General features: G+C 34.7%; 2 protein-coding genes across 4 annotated transcripts; one reads left to right on the top strand and one right to left on the bottom strand.

Moving 5' to 3' along the window:
* The first annotated feature begins 67 nt into the window (after nt 1-67).
* Nucleotides 68-6,905, top strand: LOC136853519 (WD repeat-containing protein 18). Of its 2 annotated transcripts, XM_067129186.1 has the most exons (10): nt 159-242; nt 900-972; nt 1,178-1,261; nt 1,678-1,756; nt 2,175-2,330; nt 2,543-2,781; nt 3,808-4,047; nt 4,283-4,522; nt 5,437-5,594; nt 6,726-6,905. In XM_067129186.1, the coding sequence occupies exons 2-10, from the start codon at nt 904-906 to the stop codon at nt 6,850-6,852; spliced, it is 1,392 nt and encodes a 463-aa protein (XP_066985287.1). In that variant the 5' UTR covers nt 159-242; nt 900-903; the 3' UTR covers nt 6,853-6,905. The 2 variants fall into 2 exon arrangements, with proteins under 2 accessions (XP_066985288.1, XP_066985287.1); XM_067129187.1 differs by lacking the exon at nt 900-972 and having other exon boundaries at nt 68-242.
* Nucleotides 5,369-19,472, bottom strand: LOC136853518 (dynein intermediate chain 3, ciliary-like). 2 transcript variants are annotated; one of them, XM_067129185.1, is made up of 13 exons: nt 19,116-19,472; nt 16,637-16,745; nt 15,767-15,907; nt 14,863-15,024; nt 13,898-14,159; nt 12,400-12,492; nt 12,031-12,191; nt 10,965-11,175; nt 10,628-10,785; nt 9,683-9,952; nt 8,770-8,955; nt 8,344-8,451; nt 5,369-7,654 (listed from the first exon to the last, which is right to left on the bottom strand). In XM_067129185.1, the coding sequence occupies exons 2-13, from the start codon at nt 16,679-16,681 to the stop codon at nt 7,577-7,579; spliced, it is 1,875 nt and encodes a 624-aa protein (XP_066985286.1). In that variant the 5' UTR covers nt 16,682-16,745; nt 19,116-19,472; the 3' UTR covers nt 5,369-7,576. The 2 variants fall into 2 exon arrangements, with proteins under 2 accessions (XP_066985286.1, XP_066985284.1); XM_067129183.1 differs by lacking the exon at nt 19,116-19,472 and adding an exon at nt 17,176-17,340.
* Between the last annotated feature and the right edge of the window lie 10 nt (nt 19,473-19,482).

Below are 19,482 nucleotides of genomic sequence, written 5' to 3'. Positions count from 1 at the left end.
TATCTAGAGAATAAACTGAAAATATAAGTAAATTTATTTAAGTACCGGTAAATGGTACTACAAAGAAATTGAACACAGAGCCTTACAGGGAAACTGGGGCGCGCTGGAGAGCTTTCCATAGGATACGCTGTGCTATTACTACTACTACCACTACTTCCAGCGTTGGTCCACGCAGTCTGTAGTATGTCAAGTTCCATTATTTAATAAGACGTACGATATATTATCAACATAATCAGGAAGGAGTGAGTATAAAGTCTGTTTGCCTACGGTGAAAAAGTGTATTTGCGTCAGTGCTCTTACAGGTGATAAGGTAACGTTTTAAGCTAAGCCCAATAATTATTGGGGAGCCTGTCGGTGCTGCCCAATGGGGTATAGCTTTGGCTAACCCAGCCTAAGTAAATAGCCTAAGTTATTTTGGTAAATATTCACGCGAACACCATCGAAGTTTTCGGTGTACAGATTAATTTTATTTCCATTTTCAATGAAAATGCTTGGTTAATTCACTAGGCTATACTTCCCCTATTGGCGAGCTAATAGGAATGTTGCCCCTTTGCGGAAACTGTGTTTTTTGGGTGGGGATAATGGCTAAAAATGATTGGAAAAATGGGGCATACAGTAATATAACCTTCCTAACCTAATCCCATTTAGAATGCTGGGTCTTACCTTATTTAACCGGACTCTAAAGGTATAGTTTGTGAATGCTTACAAATGCCTATGACTTGTAAAGTATTGTATATAATAAAATTGCTTTATGCCTATATTATATGATGTTCCATTCTACATGTACATAATTTGGTTGCGGTATTATTACAGTTTCGGTCATATTCGGATATATATTTTTTACTTATCATTCATTTTTTAGATGATTCATACGCAAAACTTACTTGAATCTTTTGCAGATTAATGGTTACGGAGATATTTGCTGATGAATGTTGTTCCTTATTGTTATCCCATCAAAGTATGGGTTACAAGGTAAGACAATACCCACCCCTCCATAGCTAACATGGCAAAATTGTAACCAGTCAACACCAAAACTGTAATTTTACCTAAAAAACAACACCACGTAACCTAACTTGCACAAGATAACAAGTAAAAAAAAATAATACATATCCGAATTTGACGGAAACTGTAATAATACCTTGGTTGCATATAATGAATTGCTTTTTTATGATTTCAGGTGTCAAGGAAAACTGATAAAATGGAGCCCTTACTGGATGGGGTTATCGTTGCATCACAGAATTCCGGTGCTGAATGTGTGCAGGTAATTAGAAAATAATTATATTTTCTTTCCCCTCTTTTGCCCAGGGACCATGTCTGCAAATGTACATACTGTACAGTGATAGGTTTTGTACCAAAAAAATAAATTTGTTGGTAAGGAAATTTATATATTATAAATATTGAATATTGATTGATGGTCCTACAGGGCATTTGTGTTAGAAATGTAAGTTGTCTGATGCTGCATTTTTCATTGTTTTGGTTTTCAGGCTAAAGTAGATCTCAGTACAATTTGATCCAAAGGTGGTTTAGGTTAGAATTTCTCACGGTAATTCATAAAAGGTTATATAGTACTTGACCTTCAAAAGTGTTACTTCATAAATAAAACACTCTTCTAAGGTGTGGCACTTTTTTTCAGGTTGATTTGTATACCATTACCAATTTAGCATTTTATTTTTATAGGTATATGATGCTGGAACAGGAACTCTTCTCAAAAGTTACAGAGGCACCCCATGTGCATATTCTACACTTTGTACATTAGGTGAGGCTTTTTTGCAGATATATTTTGTTCATGCTTCAGTAGATATCAGAGATGTATCCATGGCCTGCTTGGCAATACTAGTTTAGAATGGAGTTCATCCCTAAGAACAGCAGTGGGTGGCCCAATTGGTAGTCAGATGAAGGTGTGATTCAACAAGAAATCGTACCGGTATTCTTTCACTCAATTTATGTTTGCAACATACAGTAGTGTCAAGTTACGTGAATATTACTATTGTTTTTATTTGTTTTTCAGAGCATTTTTTCACAGTTCATTCATTTTTATGCATGTATTTAAACGTATAAAATGGCCTGTTGGCAATGTTAATGAACAGATATTGTAATATCCTACATTATAGAGAGCCATTGAATCAACAAGCCTGTATTAGATATTGTTTTGAAAACTTGTCTGTTCATTTCAGGTAATAGAGAATATTTACTCTCTGCACAAAGAGATAAACCACTTTTGCAAGCATGGATAATGAACCAGTATGAATCTCTACAATTGCGTCTTGTTGTCCCTGGAAAAGTATCTTGTATGGATATCAATTGTATTGGACCTAAATACTGTGTTATAGGTGAGCTATGGAATTCAGAAATAGATGAGATTAAAATTATTTTCTTGTCTGTACGCATTTTACTGTAGAATCAATTATTACCTCATTATTTAGTGTTGGCAGAACCTTTGCATGTAATTCTATAATTGCTCAGAACCTCCTTTTCTTCATTAATGAATACTAGAAGTAAGGTTAACCTTTCTAGTATTTAACTGGCTTTTTAACTTTTTCAGGAATTGATGAGAAAGTTTATTTGTACAAACTGACAACAGGAAGATTATTGGGCGTTGCTTGTCGTCACTACCAGCCTGTTACGTGTCTTAAGTTCACTCCATGTGGTAACTATTTCGCATCAGGGGGTGAAGATGGATTTGTTTATCTTTGGGCCATGTCTTCATTTGTTGATGCTTTGCACAAACATGACAGCTTGAAGATACAACCACATTTTACTTTAGGACAACATTCAGACAAGGTAATTTTTAGTACAGTATTTGAATAGATTATGACTTTTATGTATGTTTGCATTAGTATATTAAAATTTATTTTTGATTTTATTTGTTCTCATTCTATTGTTGATCATAAGTCAATACTGACCTTTAGTTACATCTGTACTATTAAGCTTGTGCACTCAGGTTTTGGTAAAATGTTCAGTTGAAGCAAGTGCAACTTCAACCAGTCAGTCATGGCAAAACTGAGTGACTGCTTTACCCAATTTTGCAGATTATTATTCTCTTTTCTTTACGTAGCTTAATTCAGTTTATTCACATTGTGAATGCATTGAGATGGAGATTTCCATTATTCTTAAAAGGCATTGGCAGACCACTGTATAACATTATGGTAATTGCTAGTCGTAATGGTAAAGTGAACAGTGTTACCGTTAAAAGTGGTGCAGTTCAGTACTGCACCATTTTATTATATGTAGAAGTATTAGCAGTAACATTGTTTACATTGTGATTTTATTCCTGCTCGAAGTAAATTTTCACAACATGATGATTACATTTCACTTGTTGGGTTAGATGTAAAATCAGTTCTCTGTACATTTCTTTGTCCTTTGCTCCTTCTGTCTGAACTTCCATAGGGTCAAGGTCTTCATCTATCCTCATTTGATTTCCTACTGTCTTCATCCTTTTAATTCCATATCTAGTGCTTTCCTGACTAACTGTTTCTCATTCCTTCTCATCACATTTCCAAATTATCTCAATTTTTAATATATCAGTCTTTTTTTGTGCCTTCTGATACTACATCTCTCCAAAATCTTTGTTCATAATATAATCTTCAGCCATGAATCTTAATAAAATATGGTCACACTTTTTAAAAATCTCCATTTTCCTTATCAGTGCCCATGTTCATGCTCCTCATATATATAAACCATCATAAATCTGTCCCTCCCTGCTAATAGGATAAAAATTTGCATTTAGATTTTTATGTTAGAGAATGAATTTCCTTTACAGGTTTTTTAATTCTAATTTGTAATGACACTAACTGATATTCCTTTCAGGTTACTGGTTTAACGATAACTTCATCAGGAACTAAAGGTTTCTTAGTTTCATCGTCACTAGATCATACAGCCAGAGTATTTGATTTGGTCACAGGGGAGACCTTGTATGATCTTGTTACTGACCGAAGTGTTACGAGCATAGCATGCAATACTCTTGGATCTCAGATCTTCTTAGGGCATGATAATGGCACTGCGGGTGTTGTCAACCTTTTGCCTCATCCTCCCATAGGTGATGTTGAGGTAAGCACATAAGTTCGTAAGTTATTATGCACGATATTTCTGCCGTTTAATTTACTTTTTGTTCATAGTGTATTAGAATGTAGTTAACCCTGTGAGATTCTGGTGACATCATTTGCAGTTATGTGGAATAAGCCATTGAAATTTTGATGATGCCTAAGGATGTCAACTGTAGAAAATTTTGGGCTAACATCAACTTATATTTATTTTTTTACTATTACATAATATTTATTTACAGGTTTTTAAATTGGGAACAAAATGTCATGAAGATGCTATTCGTTGTATAGCAGTAACCACATCTGGTAATCAAGTAATCACTGGTGGAGATGATGGTGAAGTGAAGGTTTGGTCACTTACTAATGTAGCACAAGGAACCACATCTTCGACTGCAAAGCATCCTCATTTTGCTCTTCAGAGGCTTTTACACACAGGCCGAGGACCTGTCACAAATTTAATGTCATATAAAATAGACAGAGAGGTTTGTATGGTTTTACTGTAATGTGTTACTCAAAAAAATGAAAATTGGAACTTGCCAGATTGCCTGACCCTTGAATTAGGAACCTCACTTATTATATCAGTGCTTGTTTAGTTATCCATGCACTATAAAGCCTGTATACTATTCTGACAACTTATTTGCATTCAGTTCCAAGGTAATATGACATTATTAAGAAAATTGCACTGTGTAGAGGCTATTTTGAAAATATGCAAAACATTTACAATTGTTTCAGTATCTTATGCTAACCAAAACCATGTGTTAGATGTAAACTTTTTGATAGTGCTGGTAATTAAAAAAAGTTGCAACATAACTATAAGTTAACTTAGTGGGTGGTTGCCAACGGGGGGGTTATAGCAAAGTGCACTGTCAATCTGGAATCAAGGAGTTAGGCATTACACAGTGAAATTATTAAAAATTAAAATTTAAGAAAGATTAACACCTTTTCCAAACTATATTGCAAACAATAGTAATTCTGAGGAGATTGAGCCTCTAGTGAGATGCTGCTTGAAATCCCAAGCATGCTGATTGACATACATAACTAAAAGGCAGTTGATTAAATGGTGTGTTTAGCATCAAAGGTTACTGTGAAAATGAAAGAAAAATTTTACCATGATATGGAAGCTGGCCTCCTGGTCATGGTTTTTTTTTTAGATAGAAGAATGATGATGATTTGTAGAGTGAAATAATTTTTTTTATCTCAGAGAAAGCTTTCCTTAATTTATTAATCACTCCAGGTGTCTATTTGAAATGGTTGCTCTCTTTGCCAGCGAGTGGTTATGTATAAAAAGTCAGTTGTACATTTGGGAAAGGAAATTGAAAAATACTAGATGCAGAATGGTTTACATATTTATTGGACATAACTTTCCAGCACAGAATAATTGTTCTTTATGTTTCAGACTTTAGGCGCCTCAGAACTCAATGTACAGGAAGTGCTAGCTCCATTTGTTCAAGATCAAACATCTCCATTTTTTGCTGCTGTTGTAGTGCCAATACGCGGTCGTGGCCAAGTCCTTTCACACGAGGAGGATTTGTTTTACCAGGCAGCTGATATAAGGTAAACTATGTCTCAATGTTTGTATTCTTTGTACTTGATAGCATTCCATAGTAAACAAGTTTTATTTGTATTTATTTTCTAGTGTTATTGATATGCTTTGCATACCTTTGCTCTTGCTTTATGTAGAGGACTGTAGTTGATTGTAAGGAAAACTCAAGATTGATGTCTTTATGTTAAGCTGTCATAATAACATCAGAGTTGAGTAATGCTGTAATGCTGAATGTAAGTAAAAACTGAATTACTTGAATTTCTTGAAAACTGTATATGTAATTTGCAAGAATAAAAAGAATTTAATATAACCCATTCATGATAAAATAGCCTTACACTTTGGAGAGGGGATCAAAGGGCACAAAGCAAAATGTTCAAGGAGAGAAGAAAAATACTCTACTCATTTATGGCCAGCTCTCCCATCTTATGACCACTTAGTGGGGCTTGCTGGTATTCAGTGAGTCAGTTTGCTGCTCAGTCTTTCTGGGAAGTGGAAGGGCTTCTGTTTTAGTTGGGAGTTTGTGGTTGAAACCCTCCATACAGACAAAATCCTTTTCTAGTCCATAATGATGCCATGGGCAGCTGTGTCCTGAGAATGGTTCTAGAGCCAAACAGCACCCGTTGTGCAATCCAACAAATGCCGTTTTAGAGATGGACTGTACCTATTTCTTGTGCAGCCAGAGCTCTGAATGCAGCCTTTGCCCATTGTTGTACATTACTACCAGTGTTTAATCAGGCCAACATCATTTTTATGATACACATAGGTCCTTCCTCACTTCCAAGGAAGGAAGATGGAGCATAGTCTGAGCATGTGAAGAGGGGACTCTTGTCTTTCAGGATGTAAAGTTGGTGCCACTGGAGAGCTGTTGGCATGGAATTAAGGCCTTATATGATTAATGGATGTGTATGAAATTGTTTTAACTTGTAAAGAAATTTTTGTTATCAGTTGGCACTACTTTATTCTATATATACAAGTTTTACGACAGATTTCAAAAATTTTACATTTCTTTTTGGTATTTGCAATGATTAAGTCCAAACTAGTAAAATAATATTATGTTTGATATGAATTTTTTGTGAGAATGGTTTTTTCATTAATTTAAAAACCTGTAATTATACTGCAATTTTTTTAATGTTCCATTTCAGGTCAGGGGTAAACACAACAGAAGGTCAAGAAGAGTGTCTCTCAGATGTAAAAAGTATGGCCACTAAACTTAAATCAGTAAACTCAGAACTGTACAGGTTTGCTGTTAAGAGTATTCTTGGGGACTAGTAGTTGTTTTAGTGATTTTACAAGAATATTTTAATAAAGAATCTTATTCTTCATCTTGCTGATTTATTGACGTACTATAGTATATGGTAATGATATAATTCTTCATCTTGTTGATTTATTAATGTACTATAGCATATGGTAATGATATAATTTTCTTGCAGTTTTTTATGTAGTTGTAGATAACCTTTTTAAAAATTTGTACTCTGGAGCTTTGACAGCTAAAACCAGGAATGATGGAAGATTATTGGTGGTATATACAAGCAACGAATGCTTCCAGAAAATAAAGGGAAGTATACTTTTTCAACGAAATTAATGATATACTGACTAGAGATTTAGGGTAGTAATAGGTGACTTGAATGCACAAAAAGTTGGATGCAACAATAAAGGAGTCAACAGGTTTTGGCAACACATGAACTGGGGGAGATGAGTAAGAGGAGTTTTTGCTTAGCCAATAACTTTTTCGTTGGAGGAATGCTTTTTATGTATTAGGATATGCATAAGCGCATGGCTCTAAGCAGGAGACCTAGGACTAACAGGAAAATCTAAGGAAAAGAAGATGGAAATGTTTATGAGATGGAATACTGGAATTGAGAGGAGAGGGCTGAATATCAGTGTCAATAAAATATAGCCTATGGTGACTGGTAAGGAAAGCAAAGAAAAAAGTACAATCAGGAGAGTGGTCATACTGTGGTTGTGGGAAACAATGTTCTCAAAAGCAAAAAAGTTATCGTTCTCCAGATCCACTGCTGGTGTAACTCTTGGGTTCATCCCCGTCACCAGAGGCCTGTCCTTCCTCCTTGTTCTGAAAGAAGATGAATAGTGTACAGTTAATAATTCGCCCAAGAACAGAAGCACCTAGAATTATTTTAATTTAAAAATGCAAGAACAATAAAATTTCGTTAATGGAGTGGAGGTATACTTTGGATGACAGGTTATGTGAAAAGGGGATGACAGGTTATGTGAAAACAGTGTAGTACAGGAAAAAATATGTATAAATGGATCCGAACCAATGAGTAAAAATCTTAAGATCTGTTATTTGTATAATGATACAATTTGTTTACTGCTCTTTTTAAGGAAGCAAGGTTGTATTACTGTAATCAACAGAGTAAATCTACTTAAAACAGCAGTGTGCATTTTAGTAGGGCAAGTGCAATTTTATCTGCAATTTTATCCTATCAGGATGAAGTCCAAGTATAAAAATGGAAAGTCAGCAAAAAAAAAAAAAAAAACGACAAAGTAAAATAATGTAAGATTTATACAAAAACTACAAAAATGTTTTTGTACTCATTCATTTAAATTGTCATTTAATGAATCCTCACACAAGGGAACCCTAATCCATTGAATGACAAGAAGACAGGCTGCAACACAGTCCAAATTTTCCTTAAATTTTTAAAAATTATTGTTACAGTTATGAAAATGATGCTACTAACTTGTATGAAAACAGTGATTATTTACTAGGCTTACAAGAAGCTCAATAAATTCTGTTCTTACCTGTCCATCGGAAGCACCAGCCCCGTCATCAGGTGCTTGTGTAACCTCCACAGACACATCAAACGAAGATGCTGCTGCAGCACGCTCAGCGGCAATTTGAGACTTCAGCTAGTTCAAGATTGGGAAACAAAAAATTTGAACATAGGAACTACTGGCTAAGGTGGACGTCAAAGTTAGATCATCCATAATTTTGAACATCCTTTATATTCTAAGGCAATTAAGAAATAATTTTGCATTTAAAATCATATATTTACAAATAATAGTCTATTCCGAGAACAAATTAAGTTCTGAAAAATAAGAAACAAAAAATGTACAAACAGTTCTGTCACTTCATAAACAGATACATTCCTCTTTGTAAGGAAAAGTTTTAATAGTGCCAACTTTTTGTTTAAGCAACACCTGTGAAGGAAGTATTCTTGTACTTACTTCCTCCACCTGGCGCAGGTATTCCTCCTCAGCTTCTTGAACGAGGTCTTTCGGAGGTTTGGCATTTTCTGATTCAGGACCAGCATTCATTGCAGCAGCCCTTCCACCTTTCACACGCTCTCGAAGCCGTTGTTCTTTATGGCGAGCTTCCAAGACTCTTTCTCTACGAGTTTCCCGTTCCAAAAGCTGTGAAAAGGCGGCAATTCAAAATCATTAATTTCAGTAAAAAAACCTGAAACGTTTAGCATTCATGAAAACTGAGCTGCAGCTAATGAACTTTGAAAATTAATGACAAAGCTCACTTATGATAAAAAAAATGAGGTAAACCAGAAGATTTGGCAAAAGATGAATGAAAGAAACGGGAGAATTGAAATTACTCGAAAGTTCCATGATAGGAGTCATGACGACAGATGTCCAAGGCAATAAATGACAGCTTAAACTGATGAGGACACATTAGAAATGTATAGTCTTAAAGAGGACTGTCTAGACTAGTTTAAGCTGGCTACTGTAAAGGAATTCACAAAGGATTAAAGATAACTGTGTCACCAGAAGTACTTATGTATATCATGGTGGAAACGTTATTTTCATTAAACAGCTGGAAGCTTCAGGTGCCCCAAATGACATGAACTGAGATGCTTAATAGGGTTATTAGTTCTTGGTCACCAACCATAATGTTAATGTGAGTGACAGCACACTTGACATAGATCTTTACACTCTCATTCACCTGTTGATTCAAAATTCAGGTTTGTATGCATTGTAAAAAAAAAAAAAAAAGAATTTTACTTAGAAAAATGCAGCAACACAAAATTCATACATATTATGAATACTATACAGCATTGTTGTATCTGGGTTACTGAAAAAGCCACTAACATGCATACAAAATGGAAACAAAAACAATTTTGTAATAACTTACTGAAGAAAAAGCTACTTTTTCGTGTTTATCTGAAGGCATTAAAAGTCTAATAGGAACATGAAGCAAAGAGATGGTCCCCAGCTGTGAGCCTGTTGCTAAGAGGCGACCTCCATCATGCGTTGCAATGGTTTCAAGTCCTTCATCAACAACCTGGGCTGTTTCAGAGGGAACGCTCCAGGAAGTAAGAAGATCCCAAGCATCAAGGGATCCATCCAGTCGTACCGTAAATAACACAGAAGAACGAGAAGCACTCCAGCATCCACTTCGCATCTGTAAAGAAAAGAACACAGTCAATGAAAAAAGGAGGAAAGCAGTCTAGCTTATTACTGTTTGCAGTTAATAATGATATTAGACATGATACACAGTATAATCTATCCCAGCATTATCATGAGTATTATCAACAAAGTTTCAAACATGGTACCGGAATTTACTAAAACAGATCTTATGCCTGTCATAAATTCAAAAGTGGGAAATCTGTTGATAAACTTTTTCAAAATGGTTATGATCCTTGGAGTGTGAGGCAAAGCAAAATATCTGCACTCTAAATTTCATATACATACATTTCTCTTATAATTCTGGGTAAGATCATATTGTAGGTCTAAAAAGTTTATTTGTACCTTGTGCACAAACAGAAAAATTAACATGCTTAGATTTAATTAGATTTTAACAGCTGTAGACACCTAAACTGTACATATTTCAACACTTATGTCTCCCTGACAAGAATTTTTTTAATAACATTGATGGTGATTTTATCACTATTAAAAAGGATAACATTATGGATGGATTTACTAAATTTATTTAGAATGTGGCAGTAAGTGTAATTAAGCTTCGCTAATTATTACAGTAATCCCTTGGGATACTAATAGGTGATGTGCTTGTATCAGAAAGTAATATTGTTGGATGACCGGTTGGATGACTGGTATTGTGAAGTTTGCATGCACAAACCTGGGCTGGTACAGGTTTTGTCCACAGTATAGGGGATTCTTTGAAATCTTCTGCCCAAAGCTTAATGGTCCAGTCACCTACAGTCATGAAGTTCTTCAGGTAAAATGGATTTCGTTGGACGGAATATACTGGAGCAATATGTGAGCTGTAAATTAGACCTAGAAAAGAATAAATGGCAATTATAAAGTAGCACATAAGAAGTTTTGTATTTACTTGTATGGAGTATACAGAGTATACTGTATATGTCATATTACACACATACATACATATACACTTACACACACACATCATCATTATTGCCACCATTAGAATTAACTCTCTGAAGACCTCAACTTACTTATTCTATCAGGTGGGTTCCTGGCACGACGGTTACATGCTACAACCTGTCCCTGTTCTGTTCCAACCATGAACTTTGTTGGCATGGTAATCTCATAATCCAGGCAAATGGCACTAAGAGCTCTGCTGATGTCTGGAGGATCCTCTCTCATGGGGTCTAGTACTAAACTATCCGTAGGCTGTGAGAGTTTTCGTGTGTCCCACCAAAGTATCTAAGGAAAAGAAATCAAAGACCATTGAAAAATTTTTGGATTTTTGTCATTTTCCCTTAATAACTTGTTAATTTATAATAGCAGGGGTTTAGTATAATCTACAGCACAAGTACCAGTAACATTTAGGAGGTAATTCAAAAGTAGCTCTTTACTGAGACTGGCATCTAAACCTGTTAATAACTGCAAATATAACTTAAGTAAACTTAGCCCATTAACTAGAAACTGTCATTAATTTTACCTCATATTTTTTCAGATACATAAAATATTTAATAAAATGGTGAGCAATGCAAATACTGTAGTTTATACGTCTTCTCTACTGCATTGTATCCTATCAAAATCATGTACAAACACATCTGTAGGCAGATTTTCATGACTAGGTCAAATCTTGGAGTTCAGTCAGAAAGGAATAAGAATCCTCAGGATAAGCTTTCTTACTTGGGAATCATGCTTATCTGCACAATTGAGACCTTTCATCATTACCGCCTTGCAAAATTTTAGCATTTCACATAAATCTTTCTTTGAGTTCTAGGTGTTCAACATGAATTCCTTCAGTTTTATAACAAAATAACAACATACAATCATTGTGCTTTGTGCATTACTTGCTTACATTTAGAAGAAAAATATATATAACATTTTATTGATACAGTATTACCCTAAGTGATTTTGGCATAATAAATTTACAAGTTTTGAGTGGCAATACTATGCTTAGATGACCTGGTCATAGCTTGCTCATAAGAAAAAAGTTAATGGTTTTGTCCTATACTAAGTTTTTTCAATCTTGCCCTGTATAATTTTAACTGGTCATCTCCAATATTTGGGAAGCAGCGCTCTCAAAATACACAGAAATGTTCTTACTTGTCCGTCTGTTGAAGCAGAAAATAATTCAGTCCTGTTTTTGTGAGTCATCCAAGTTAATGATGTGACCATCTGCTTATGACTAACAGCAAGACCTGTTGACTCTATTGGCAAGGAGCCTTGTCGCACATCCCACCATGATACCTGTCCATTGTTGAGACCTAACAAGGTGTGCAAATGAAAATTTTAAGAGATTTACAGGGAAAATTCTTTGTTTTATGATTGCTATAACTCAACATCTAAATTCATTCATAAAAATAAAATAGGTGTAAGGTCAAGTGGAAATCAGACCAACTTCGTTAGAATTCAGTATCAGTGTATTTGAGATGGTCAATGATATGCTTTTAAGAGAAAGGGAAGCTCTCTTACCTGCTGCGATGACATTATTGTCTTTGACATTATACTGAAGACACTGTAACCAAGAGGGAGCTTTCATCACAAGTTCCGGGTGACTGCTTGTGTCTGTAGGAGGAAGTATTCAACCAGACTAAATATTGGTGAATTAAAACAGTAACTGTATCACTTCTCCTTAGAGTGACATTTTAATTTTACTATAGAGGGTAATCAATACTACTCACAGTGAAGAGCAGAAATATGTGGGACTTGAATATTGAAGAGAAAATTAAATAATTTTATGAACTTGCATAAATTTACTTCTAATTCATTTCATTGCTAAAAGGGGCAAGTTGTATGCCAGTACTCTTGATCAGCAGTAAAAAAGTAAATGCATTCATCTAATTTTAAAATGCAAAGTACTCCTTTATATTTAATGTAGAAAAAATACATTTCATCTACAATGCTTATAGAACATACCTGAAAACTAGACTACTATATATATATAAATGATAGTATCCTCATATGTAAACAGGGATTTGTGTAGACAATATCCTTGAAATTTAGTGAACATTTCTTTTGCAATAAGAACAATGGAATAGGCAACTGAATGGCTTTGATAGCAATGAAACAAAGTAATACATAAGAAAGAATGCTGGACCTAGTAACAGATATGAGGAAAGTACATGGATCAGGGAAAATGGAATTGGAGTGAATTTCAGTGCTTGGCAGAAGAGGATAAGGATACTTCCTCAAACTGAGTAGTGCAGGGACCACAGATATCAAGAGCAATGTAAGCTAATGCTGTGGTCTGGCAAGTTTCATGTGGGCTCATGAAAGGAAGAGGAATCTAGTTTTTCATACAAGCAAAAAGTGACCAAAATAGTTTTGGAAATAAAGGAAAGTGATATGAAAGAAGTGACAAAGTGGTGTGAAGTTCCCAGAGGAGCACTATGAAAAGAAGGATGGATGATCATGAGTTGGATGTTGGACAATTGTCCCATTAGGCTATTAAGAGAAGAGCAAGGGCCTTTGTACCTCCCACATCTTTAGATGCTATAATGAAGCCAGTCAGTGTTTGTTGTCATCTTTCATTCTGAGAACTTCAGCATGATGGTGCAGTGAGCAGACAACAAAAACATGGCAAGAACTATGGTATATGCAAAGAAACAAAATTTGTAGAATCTTATAAACAACCATTGTCAAAGCAGTCAATAATGGAATTTTAGTCAGATTTAAATATCTTACATATATGATTTATGCTGGCTTTTGTTGATTTATTTATTTAGATAGCACTTATAAAAATTAACTGTTTATTTGATTTGAGTAATAGGTCTACTAATGTTTGGGGGACATATTTAATTACTGTTCACTGGCAGTGTAGTGCTTTCCTATTCCAGGAACTTTAGTAAAAATATATACTGTACAAGAAATACTCCATTTTGGAAAAGCTTATGAAATAGTTCACTAATAAATTGTGCAAAGCCTTGCCTGCCATTTTAAAAGGAAAAAGGGTAAAAAGACGAAGACATACTGATATCCCACACGAAAGATTCCTTTGGCGTGAAGCTCGTGAGACCCATAAACTTAGAAGAAGAATAAGCTGCTGCAACTTTATGTCCTCCCTCTGGAGCAAAACTGAGAGAGGTGATCATTCTTTCCCCTGCATAGGGGTCCCGGATAACATTGACTGTCTTAATCGGTTCTGGCTCATCAACCAACGGGGCTTCGTTTTCTTCGAAATACATTTCGTAGATATCGATTGCATTATTCTGTCGGATACAGTGCTCCACTTTCTGTAACAAAAGAAGGCACCAATTAAATGCTATGTTAGCTTTTTTATTTCAAATTTAAGCTGTTCTGGTATTTCTATTAAAATCCCATACTTTGATCCTAAAGGCTTGCATTTTTTACTTTCATCCTGAGTACAAATTGTTAAAATATTACTCTATAAAGTTTTGTAAGTATTCAGCAACTCTGAACATTTTATTATTTACCTAAGTCCACTTAATAACGGAAAGTAATGAAGTTCTGTCTGATATTTACAAATAGTTAATGTTTTTTGCCTTTGCATTTCTACTTGATTTTATGAAATATTTTTCTTGAATAACTAATGATGGTGCAAATTATATAAAGAGCAATTGTTAGTAGTCTGTTCTTGATCCACAGGAATGTGTACAAAGCATTACAAATATATAGCACATGATTTGAAGTTTTCCTTATTGAGTTCTAGTCGGTATTCAAACAGAAGTAAAGAACATTCATCAAACCTCATTCGTTTTCTGAAAATTTAGTAACTGTTCTTAGTGAATTCTCAATTATCAGTTTAAAATGAAGAATATTGGACTCATTAAAGCCTCTCCATTTTAGACCTTTTAATATGCCATTGTGTTTATATTTCCAAAATATTACCAGAAACTTATGTTTACCTTAAAAGCAACTTTTGTCATAGCTTCTATCAATCAGATTAGAGACACACCAAAACAAGAAAGAACTCACCGCCCCCAACATGAGCATGGAGTGAATGTAATTGTCATCTTTTTCTATTTTCTTCCGGTACCTGACTTTCTGATCCTCTTCTGTGGCAGAGACATCTTTTGGCCAACCTCCCTCAGTGTGGTTCATACCAGTGCTGGCGAATTCTATGGTTTCAGTATTCACCTATTAGAGGCGAGGCATAAATTAACATCTGTTTACTTATGATGAGTTTGTTGAGCTTCAAACCTGTTTATCAGGGGATCTAGTAAATGTTATTGGTTGTCATTTTCTTTGGCCAGAATAAGCTTTAGCAAAAACAAAGGTTTATTGCTGCCATAAAGCTAGGTAGGGTGGGAATCTCATACAACTGTAAACGTTTCTATTTTTGTCCTAACTTTGCAGAGTTACTTCTACTCACTTTTTATTTCACATATCCACCTTAACTTTCTGCTAATATATGAGCTCATAAGAGTGCTAGAAATTTTTTTATAACTACAATATATATTGTATAAAAAATCAAAATTAAACAGCAACAATCCCAATTAAATCTACAGTTCTCCACCACATGTGGTATCAGTAAGTGTATAAGTTTGCATGTACATTAAATTCCTTCTGAACAATAAGCCTAATAAAGACACTAAGGTACCTCGTAATCTTCACAAGATAAACATCATAATTATATATACATTTTAATCAGATCTGGGCTCCTTGAGTTGCCTGGAGGCCAAAAATGCATTTTTGAAGTCCTATCACTCCATCTTCAGAGGTTCCTGCTAAGCTAATTTTTAAGGTTGGACAAATCCATAGATTCATGACTACATTATTTTTTTTATTCATTATTTGAGAGAGAGAGAGAGTATACTTAAAAAACTAGGATTTACTTAGTCATGTCACTGACCATTAGAACTATAAAAGTAATTCTTACCTCATGTTGGGACATTTTTGGCACATGCTGTACAGCAACGTCCTGAGTTGGCATAAACACGTATTGTTCAAGTAATGATGGGTCAGGGTGTATTGATACCATCAACTGGGTTGGAGATTTTTCAAATCTGGCTCTGCGACCCTTTAAAGAGAGAAAGGGTGCTTTCATAAAGACATGAGATATTGAAACAGTACACTGTACAGTACTGCATTAAACAAGTATTGTTGCTAATCTTTATACGAGTTCTTAACCTGTATGTTTCCATAGGCAGCCCCAGCACAGACTGAATGGAAAATGGGATGAACGAATCCCTCGGGAGAGTTGGAGAGACTGGCTGAATCACAAAAAAATAGGCCATGAAAACCAACACATTCACAGATGTTAGAATAAGCGAACCATAATAACAGCCAAAAAGGAAGAAAAGAATTGGGAAAAATATGGACTCAATAGGTGACCAGTCATCCTATCAACCTGCAAATCCATATTCTTCCTTATATAATATTTCATCTAAAAGTTTATGGAAGAAAAACTAGCCCTGGAAGAAAGGCAGAGGACTACAAGGTTAGTTAATAAAAAAATTTCATTATCTATGTAGAGTTTTCTGTAGAATTTTAAAGGAAATAAAGATCAGCATACGATGCTGAGATACTAATTTGGTTCTAATTTTGCCTCACTAGAAATGCTACAGAAACAATAATAATAATAATAATAATAATAATAATAATAATAATAATAATAATAATAATAATAATAATAATAATAATACTTATTTACTATAATTAATTACTACTACTACTACTACTACTACTACTACTACTACTACTACTAGGCTACTATTGTGGCAAGGCAAGCAAATAAAGAAAATCCTACCTTTATCTCTGATTCTTTCTTCCTTATTACTACTGCCGCTGACATGATTTCTTAAACACAGCGCGTCCAGCAATCTTGTAATGTGTTCATCAGATAGTGTGCAACACAGCTGCAAAAGAAAAATTACTCTTATTCACATATAACACATATGTGAAACATGAACCTGCATTTAGGCCGATTTAATGCACGAGTCAACAGGACGTTAATCTAATACACTTCTCTAGTCTAGACCCAGATAAAACAAGACAAGGGAAGGCGAAGAAACCTAAAGGAATAGAGTTTAGCTCTAAAATGAGAGAGAATAATTTGAAAGGGAGGCAAATTACGACAATGGTAGATATAGAGACAGAGAGTGACAACGTAGAATGATCATTTGCAGCTCTTGTTGATTTTTAAGAAAACTTGTAGACATGGTGACACATAGTCAATAGAGCTGTTGCAATGAACATCTCATAAGGAAAGAACCTGAATTAATGTGGAAATACCTTTATAGCCTATAATTATAGCTTAATAAACTTAAATGGCTAAAAGCAACTCACTTCAATAATTGCCTTCCGTTTATCGAGACTTCAGAAGCTGAAAACTGGGCTGCTTCAAGTCAGTGGACTTTCCAAAAAAATAAACTTCTGGGAACGAAGGAAACATAATTTCCCTACCATAAACAGCCATCATGGCTTCCCGCAATAATGTTGTCCAAGAAAGGCGTCGCGGTAACCATGGAAACGGAACTATCCGAATGCTTGTTCTCCTATCGGACACTGACTTCGCAAATGTGGGAAATCAGACAAGAAATGGTAACGCACACAGTAACATGGTTGTATTCATGGTAATAAATTGTTATAAAATGCCTGTTTTATCAAAAGTTAAATGGCCATTCGCTCGGCTTCTCTGTCAGTATAAATTATATAAAAAAAAAAAAAAAAAAAATATATATATATATATATATATATATATATATATATATATATATATATATATATATATATATATATATATATATATATATATTTACATACATACTGTATACTGTATATATATATATATATATATATATATATATATATATATATATATATATATATATATATATAACCCAAAAGATTCGTAATATACCGAATAACTTAAATATTAAATGACAGGCTTTAATTGAAAGGTATTTTCTTCATTATAAGACCTGCATACTTTTGTATGTGCGGTCACATCAAATTCTCAACAGCACAAGGCGGATCCTCTGTTCTTCTCCTGAGAGAGAGAGAGAGAGAGAGAGAGAGAGAGAGAGAGAGAGAACAAGAGAAGCATAGCATCACTAAAACAAGGGACGCAGTAGAAAAGTTGCCAGATCCTTCTTTTTTTCCATATCAAACGAATAATTTTGGAAGAGGTCGCTGTTTCATTGTTGCCGAGTGTACAGAAGTGTTAAGATGCGTACACAAATTCTCTAAAACTCATGCAACATCTTTGTCTTTGTCTTCCTTCCATCTCAAAACTGGAAGAACAAAACAAAAACAAGCATACAATAACCCATACCCAACTTTCAGTAGATATTCTAGCAGACAGCATAGTACATTTTTCACTAGATGATGACAGGTGAATATATACACCCACACTCACCCCATTACCTAACAGTTGCCTACCTTTTTACCAAGTTCAACTACAGATTCCAGCTCACGCGGAGAAATACTCCTACGTAGTAATGGTTTTATTACCAATAGAACAAAAACTTCTATTAAAATTGTCTAAACACACTCCGTGAGTGCCGTATTTAGTACCATCCCAATGGGAGCGAAAATTAGGGAACAAGCAAAATTCCAGTAGATTTCAGTACGATTTTCATATCAATTATATTAAGGAGACTTAACAGCACAGCATAAATACTCCCATATAGTATTGTGGTATTAAACTAAAATAATACACTCGTAAATGATCTTAGTTGTTAAATGGCTGGGTTAACGGCTAGAAATTAACTTATATATAATTACTAAAATGACCTAACCCCTAATCTACACCCTAAAACACATTACGCAGGCCTATAACCATGTTCTGCTCAGGTAGGTTACACTGACTTGAACTAACCTGCATAAATTTGCTTAAGGTTAGTTTAGGCAAGGTAGCTTTAACCTGTCGTAGTCATTAAAAATAGCCAGTCCCTTGACTAGGCCTATCAGGTTTATGAATATCTATGCCGATTTTAGAAAGGCTATGTAATAGAAGGCTTAGCGAGCCTACATGTCCTGGAGTTATGCTACAATATGCCTGAAATGCAGCATATTTAATCAAAGCCTAAACCCTGAGATAGAGGTCACAATATCCTTTGTGTTTCGAGAATTTTTCTTTGCTATCACTTGACGTAACGTCAAAATTTTAATTAAAATCTAATAGAATCTAACGGCTATTACTTCTGCTAGTCTACCTTAGGCTAGCCGATCTAATCTGCATAGCCTGCAAGTAAAACTTCCAAATAAAGGTATAGTAAACTTACTTGAACATGTTAAAACTGCAAATGTAACTGGTCACTAAATGGCAAGGAATGGAGCTTCACTAACGAGGTCCGAGGGATAAATCTTGAGAGAATTCTCATCCGATTACATTTTGAGGTTTCCTCTACATCATAACAGTGCATTAGTCTGTTAAACTCATATACCACTCTATTATTTTACCTTCAAATGTATTTTGACTATTACTGCACCTAACAGCAGCGATCTGCAATTACCCAAACTAGTCTCTACACCGAATTCAATGGGTAACCTGTATTTCTTGTCATCATTGTACTTTTGTACGGTTTACTTGATACTGCAGTATTGGTTACTGGTCTTCTAGACGAGTCTTCGCACACTTTGAAATATATA

Source organism: Macrobrachium rosenbergii, chromosome 27 (genome assembly GCF_040412425.1).
Source record: "Macrobrachium rosenbergii isolate ZJJX-2024 chromosome 27, ASM4041242v1, whole genome shotgun sequence".
Taxonomy (NCBI): domain Eukaryota; kingdom Metazoa; phylum Arthropoda; class Malacostraca; order Decapoda; family Palaemonidae; genus Macrobrachium; species Macrobrachium rosenbergii.
The sequence above is the reverse complement of the archived record's forward strand: the minus strand, read 5'-3'. Positions and strand labels throughout refer to the sequence as shown.